Source organism: Haliotis asinina, chromosome 1, assembly GCF_037392515.1.
Source record: "Haliotis asinina isolate JCU_RB_2024 chromosome 1, JCU_Hal_asi_v2, whole genome shotgun sequence".
NCBI lineage: Eukaryota > Metazoa > Mollusca > Gastropoda > Lepetellida > Haliotidae > Haliotis > Haliotis asinina.
In genome coordinates this window covers 13,471,132-13,479,296 of record NC_090280.1, presented here as the reverse complement: position 1 = coordinate 13,479,296, position 8,165 = coordinate 13,471,132, and the positions used below count along the sequence as shown (strand labels likewise).

Below are 8,165 nucleotides of genomic sequence, written 5' to 3'. Positions count from 1 at the left end.
TCTGCGAATGTTTAACAGGAATGTAATGTGTAGACATTTCATAGTTTTCCTATATGAATCATACTTCGCACGCACGCCCTAGTGTATGTCGTCTGCATCATTAGACTTAACGACGAAAACAATGATTCTGTTGAAAGCTACGACAACTTAATATTCAAAACAAAAATGCAAATATTAAAATCAAAGTTATAGGAGCAATGTCAGGTTAATACCTTCTCCGAGGAATGTATCCATCAATATCCACAAAAACAAGTGATATATAATTCATCTGCAGATTTCCCAAGTGATGTGTCTTTTAACAGTCTAATATACGAAAAAGTGATGTATCGTTTCAGGTTTTTCACATGGCTGTATAGTTTCATTGGTTACCAAAGATAGCACACCTGGCAACTAATTGCATAATGTGTGTCATTCTTAAAAAAGGTTTGTGAATGATGACAAATAACGAGTAGGTTTATACCACCTAACACGGATTAAAACCTAGCGATACCAAGTGATTTTGACAGAATCGTCTATGAAAACAGCGGTTGTAACTCGAAAACTAGACAAAGCAGGAGACTAGACTAAATGATAGTAGATTGTGAGAACATATAACTTTCATTTTTCTCAACAGCTTTCGCGATTTCAGGCTTGTACAAACCTGTAAACGAAATAGTTTAACCCCTGAAATGTAGATGAATACTGCACAGATCCCCATTTCTATACCCACTATTACGTCACGGAGACGCGCCGCTGTGATTGGTTGAAATTTCGTTTGCGGCTGAGAATTGAGCACTGTTGACAGAAAGGTCCATTTAACCCCCTGGATGCCACAGGGACATATATGTCCTTCCTCTACATACCTCACTTGGAAGTCCAATAAAATTCTAAATATACCACGCATATATAAATACTTCACAGTTTTGAATTCTGCGGAAGATTCCCAGTTTATTGATGCCATCCACTATCATCTCAGACCAAGCTAAAGTGCTGAAAATCGCCTTTCAAAATAGGCTTCTTCGTAAATGTCGCCATTTTTCAAACTGTACAAAATCGAGATTCACAGCGTTATTTGCAGTATGTTTTGAAATGTGAAAATCGGATAATTACTGGGAGTAATGAATTTCAAAAATAGCATATTAATGATCACTGATATCAAGTTTTCATGTAACCAGGAATGATAATTCTGAAACGTCACCGATGTACCCAGAATCGGTTGGGATGTTTTCGAAAATACACTTACACGAACGCCGAAGTGCGCTTTCCGCCATATTGGATAGTGTTTACAAAATCACGTTTCGAGAAGGCAGGTATTGAGAAGCCCATTACATCATGTATACTTCATAGTTAGCTGCGACAAATGCATCATTGAATTCCCCATATATCTTAGAATCAAATTACAAATGGTCTTTGTCACCAATACCAACTGTCTAGACAAAACGAAACGAAATATATTTAGTATGAAAACGAACGCTGTGCTCGAAAGACAGCGCTTGACTGAAATGTAAACAAAGAAAAATTCCAATTTTACACTGCGTAGCAGTTTCGGAAATTTCCCAACATCCAGCCCTCTAATCATTGCTTACAATGGCTCAATACGCTTAGTATATTCAGGGGAAGGGTATCGTGGCACAAAATAGCAAAATGAAAATAGATACAATGAAATAATTTGGTAATTCATAAGAAACTGTCAAACTTTCAGTGCAGCGAGACGCCATGACTGACGCAAAATCACGCAGAACGACAACGGTACTTATCGGCATTTCTGGCTTGTTCCGTCATTTACAATGTAAACGATAAGAACATATCACAATACACAAATAGTCAGAATAATTCTGATTACTTACATCTCACATTTATAGACAAAAGATCCCTGAATCAAGCAAAAAGTCGCAAAATCCCGTGTACCCTTCTCAGCGAAGCCGCCATTTTGAAAGAAATCGGTCATCGGTAGTGATGTCATACGTCAACATTGTTGCACATATTAGGCAATTTCTTTGAGGTGAAGGTCGGTTGAACAAGAGTAAACACAATGCCCATACCATTCCGATTGCACTTATAGTATTGTGATGTATATTTTGCGCATCGTTCAGATATTTTTTCATGAAACTGATTTCAGTATCTACATATATCCATGTTCAACACCATATCATGTGTTTTTATTCTTTGAAAGCTTTTGATTGTTTGAATAATATCTACATGGGAAATTGACTCAGTAAGTGTATTATACCACATTTTAAGCCTCTACACAAGTGTTGGAAGATCACACGTAGCCATTACTGCAACATGTGCTTTAGTTCACGTGATGTGCAATATTCAATACGTTGGGACAAATATTGCAGTTACATATGAACAGGTTAATAAACAGCGATTTAATTCCAACTTAGAAGTAAAACGGATAATATTAATGAAAATGATTTGTACATTTTATCAAATGTAGGGGCACACATACTACTGTTTAAAGGAATTGTCTTGTTCATTGTATTGGTTTGTGTCGTTTTTATAGACAAAACTATTATGAATAATACTTGACCAGGTGCGACTTTGTCAAAACGTTTCATGATTCATTATCATTGTTTTTCGATAATAAAGTCAATTCAAATGCTATTAAAATATATCTGATGGCACATACCAAAACATAAGTCTCATTAACCTATTCAGACTATGACCTACTTTTCAGCCGATCCGAATTTTCTCGTGTGAAAGTGTAAATCGACACTTCAAACAATTCTAGTTAAACTGAATTTCAATTCCTTGTTTCCTAAGAAAATGATATTTATAAATGAATTGTAATTATAAACTTTAAGAACACCGTCTTTCTATACTTTATGTCGAGGTTCAGGCAGCATATCTTAACTATGGAATCGCAGACTGCCCCTGTTTGATGAGGTCGTAAAATAAGTCACAATGCATCTGGCTCACTGGTTAAACCTGTTAAGTATTTTTTGCGCTTATTCACCGTAGTCCTGTGACGCACAACGAGGTTGATGGAATATCAGTTCCGTCAGAGACCGCCAAACATTTCTAGCGGCAGAGCCTCGTTTTGAGATTTCATCGATTTCTAGGTTTCCGTTTGTCAGAGCTCGCTTTACGACAGAGCACACCCTACGACGTGTTTGCTAGGATTAGAAGGAGCTTAGTGTTGCAATATTCACGTGGATAGACTTATCAAATCATACTGATTAATATTTATGCATCCAGTTAGCTGACATAGTTTAAACATTCTGGACTGGCTATCGCACTAAGTTGCGCAATAGGACGGAACCAAGTGAACAGGAAACGAGACTGTTCTCTAGTCAATGTTTTGACATGAATGTCTAACTCAAACAATATTTATACGGAAATTGTTAAACATATACATCAGGTCAAGTCTTAATTTCGACAAGCATTACGTCCATTTTCTAATACTTCTGTACTGAAAAAGCGATCTCTTTGTACCTTTCATTGCATACTTATGAAGGGAATTGATTTCATAAGCATGAGAAGAAAAGTCTTTTTCCTAAATGAATACTCAATGAATATTCAGGTGTTGTGAAATTTTCATTTAAGCTAAATTGATGCTAGGCAGGTGCGCGTGTTGCTCACAATAAGATATGTAGTAAAACCGTGTAATTGTTGATATATTCAGGACACTATTTCAGTGATAAAACCATTCATTTTATATTTTGGCTAAACAGTGTTGAATTCTGACACAGAAGCCGATATCTTTTACACATCGAATGGAAATTAGGTTAGATATATACTAATCAGCAACCAGAGTAGTCTTTTTCCGACGTCACAAAATGCACAAAACATGCTTTGACGTCAACTAAAATGTCGCATTATTTTCAGTTATTTCATTACGTTTGAAAATGTGGCTGTTACTCCGTTAATAATGATGGAAAATTAATAAAAATACATATACACAAACAGGAGAATATGGGAATCTAAGAACTAAAATATGTATCGGATAGGGACATCCAAATCGCTATTGCCTGATTTTTGATGTAGTACAGTTGCATCTTTTCTTACAAATTGTGAAACTACCAAAAGGTATCCTCTCACATTGGGGAAATTTGTATTGGAATAGTTTGGTTCACTGTGAGCAAAACATCACGAAAATATACTGTCCATATCCACAGCAAATTCTCTCCATGTGATCGGAGTTACATTGACCTAATGTAAACCATAGCTGAGTTATGCCCCCTTATCTTCATACGTGCATGACCTCTCTGTCGACGTTTGACGTCATAGTAGAAAATCGATTTTTTACATTTTTGATTTTGTGAGTATGACGTTATGCATTAGCACATACATCCATTTCATATACACTCATGTCGTTAAGATATCAAGCTGTATTTTCTTCGCTCACACTTTCCGTAAAGATGCCAAATTAAAAAAATAGTAGCAGAGTGCTTTTATTGGTGCACGATAAAAAACGGAGAAATTTACTGTTTTTGAACACACACAAAAGTTTTGAACAACTTTTAGCAGTGTCTATTTCTCAAACCCCTGAGGTAGCCGCAATTATATTTATACCAACGGATAGGAAGTCAAATATTCTACATGTCTGTGCAATTTCATAGCCGTACGCAGAACCGGGGCCACGGGATCGCAAATCTCGCACAACGTTCACTTTTCAAACTTTATGAAAATGTGCGCCTGAAAAAAAACTCGGCATCCAGGGGGTTAAGGTAATTAAAGACCGAAATGAGCAGTTTTAATGACCGGGTTTCATTTATAACGATGTCAGCAAGTGATTTTGCATTTGTACCCTATTAGAGTATATGTGATCTTTAATGCGTTAACGACCTAGGCCTTTAGTTATTATCAAGACACACCGGTGTATATCTCTTAAAGCATATAAGAAGCTAGGAGTAGATGTGACAGACCACTTTGCAACAAAACTTACTTTTGTAGATTTGTAATGAATTGCACGACTTTGACGCAACCTTACTACAGCTCAATAATACACATTGCCATGAGCAGCATATGGCGTTAGTCCATTTCTTGTTCAGGAAATAATCATCCGTCCTGCATCGCTGGTTGATTGCTTCAGTCTAAAGCACTGTTATACTGACATATATAGCATACATTTCTTATTATGCCGATGAAATAGCTTGTGCGTGAATATTGTTTTGAAACTTGTGAAATGTATCTGGAAAGTTGTCTTCTGGAACAATGTAACATGATATTCTGTTGCTTTATCTTTGGTCTTCTGCGTTCTCGATGATCCATTTCTTGTTCAGGAAATAATCATCCGGTCTGCATAGCTGGTTAATTGCTTCCATTGCTACCAATTAAAGCGCTGTTTCTGGCCTGAATAAAAATAATCAAATAGATATGGTCGAGGAAACAGCCATGTGCATCCACCAGTGGGATGTTACTCACGAAGGACGCATGTCAACTAAGATTGTCACTGATCATGCCGCGGGGCGAACAAGCTATGTCAGACATTTGAAAGGTCAGTTAAAATGCCTTTATCCATCAGCAGTAAATTTCAAGGACAGTGCCAGAGGTGATAAAGAACACTTAAACACTAACACCAAAAGGCACACTTAACTCTAATGGACGATCTAAGGATAAAACGTAAAAATGTTTTATGAGTATTTACCTCAGCTTGTTTCTGTTTCATTTCTTCCATGTCTTCGAATACTTGTGGCGGCCCCTCTTGAAGACTTTCATAGGCAGCATTTCCTACAAATAATTGTGCATATTCTAAAGGTAATATTCTAATCTCTTTCTGTACTATGTTTCTACAAAGTAATGAAGGCCATTGGCGCATAATCACAACACTAATAACAAGCTTACAAGCTTTCCATAATTGGATGTATAGCAGATGATTACCTGTCCGTTTTGTTTGATATGCCGACGGATAATCCCGTACGAGGGATTACCGTCTTGTCTTTGATGTACCGACTATAGCCTGTATTGAAAAGTCGAATACTGGACAAGGGAAGTAATATAAAGTGATATCTTTTTAAGGCTTAGAGGGTTAAGAAGGTAAATTTTAACATTTTAATTCTGCATTTAATTAACAATCCCACATAAATTGACATTCTGACATTCATAACGATATATATACAAAATTTTCTAAATTAACATTATTTTACAACATGGTAAGCCATATGGTTCCTGATTGGTTTAAACATATTTATTCGTGAAAAACGAATGGATTGGCAAACAAGCTAAAAGCTTATGTTAATGCCTCTCCAATGCATTTTACAAAAGTAGATAACCAAAGTTCTAATAGAGGATAGTCACGTGACACACCACGAGGTAAATGTACATGAAACTAGTTAATGGTTAATGTTTCAAAAACAACCAACATATTTCTTAGAGCTAGTGATTCTCAACCACATTTAGTATCAAATCTACGAGAATCAATGACGAAGAGGTAGACAGATTTCAAGATGGCTAGATTATCAAGATAAGATAGGTCACTATTTCCATACAAGATTGTCTTTAAGCTGTATCCATGTTTGTAAATCTCTGCATCATTTCTTAGTACAGTATAATTAGGACAGACAAGTAGATAGTGTTGGGTATCTTCCCGAGGAGCGCCACAAGAACAGGAAGGATCGTTTGAAAGATGTCGTTCAAATTTATGATAGTTCAGATCACTACAGCCTCGACGAAGCCTGCAGTGAATAATTTGACAAAATCGACTTCCATAATTCACATCAAAGCCAAATGTATGTCCAGGTTGTGAGGTTATTTTTTCAATAAATGATTTTTGGGATTTTATCATTTTAACGTCATAAGGTAAAGCATTCCAAAGATCTACTGTACTTGGTAAAAATGATCTTGAATAAAGAGTTGTTTTTACGCGAATGTTTTGTAAGTTTGGTGAAACTCTTAGGTTGTATGAATTATTGGCCGAAACACTGTCTGGGACATGTTTACATAAGTAGTCTGGTGTGGTGAGGGTTAATTTTTGTGTTCGTCTTCTATCAGTAAGAGGAATGAACTTAGTTTCTGCATATAGTTTGTTATGGCTTGTCCTTAATGCATCTAACTGTAATTTTTCTAAAGCGGTATTCTGAGCAGAGGGGCAGTTGTCCCAGACGTGACTGCAATAGTCAAATGACGGCAGAATGAAAGACTGGTACATAATCTGCAGTGACCTACGTGATAAACGATATCTCACACTTCTCAAGCAGTTTATCATAGGAGTAACTCTAGCTATAATATTATTAATTTGAGCAGCCCAATTAGCATTCTTTTGAAATATAAGACCTAAGTGTTTATGTTCATCAACTTCATTTATAGGAATCCCTTGCATAAATAAAGAGGGTCTGGGGTTGGCAATCCGTTTTCTGCTAAATTGAATTGTTTCCGTATTTTCGGGGTTGAATTTCACTTGCCATGTATTCGCCCAAGTTGATATTTTTTGTAAATGGTCATTAAGACTGTTTCCTGTTAAGACAGGATCTTCTATTATTACGTACAAAGATGTGTCATCAGCAAAAAGACGTGTGTTACAATCAATATTATCCACAAGGTCATTAATATATGTTAAGAATAACAGAGGCCCTAGAACTGAACCCTGAGGAACTCCTGTCAACACAGGAATATATTTAGAGTTATATCCGTTTATAAGTACCTTCTGGGCTCTGTTACTTAAATAACTACTCAGCCATTCTATCACTTTACCACTAATTCCAAATGTCTGTAACTTATTTAAAGTCTCCTATGCCATACTTTGTCAAACGCTTTACTTATATCACAGAACACTCTTACTTCTTTACCTTTATCCGAAGTACTTGCAATAAAATTGTACAAATCCATTAACTGATAAGCTGTAGAATCACCATGAATAAATCCAGATTGCATTGTACTAATGATATTATTATCTCTAAAATAATTAAACAAGTATTTATGAACACACTTTTCGAAAACTTTAGATACGCAACTGGAAAGGGCAACAGGTCTGTTGTTGCCACATTCATTTACTGAACCCTTCTTGTGTAGAGGAATTACTGATACCTTTTTCCATATCTTAGGAAAACCCGCTGCGTGAAGCGATTTGTTAGGGGGAAATGATAACTTAATAGCACTGAGCTTAAGAAAGGTATTTCCAATTCCATCTGGGCCAGTAGCTTGTCTAGTGTTAAAAGAAAGCACTATGTCTTGGACATCGCGCTGTGATAACTCAATACAGTCTAATCTACTTTGTGTTATCATAACTGGGGGAGGAAGCGGGC

At 36.3% G+C, this 8,165-nt stretch overlaps 1 protein-coding gene across 1 annotated transcript; it reads right to left on the bottom strand.

Annotated features, from left to right (window-relative positions):
- Positions 1-6,310: 6,310 nt before the first annotated feature.
- On the bottom strand, positions 6,311-7,957 carry LOC137293667 (uncharacterized). Its single transcript, XM_067824396.1, has 4 exons — positions 7,948-7,957; positions 7,198-7,377; positions 7,028-7,031; positions 6,311-6,599 (listed from the first exon to the last, which is right to left on the bottom strand). The coding sequence occupies exons 1-4, from the start codon at positions 7,955-7,957 to the stop codon at positions 6,311-6,313; spliced, it is 483 nt and encodes a 160-aa protein (XP_067680497.1).
- Between the last annotated feature and the right edge of the window lie 208 nt (positions 7,958-8,165).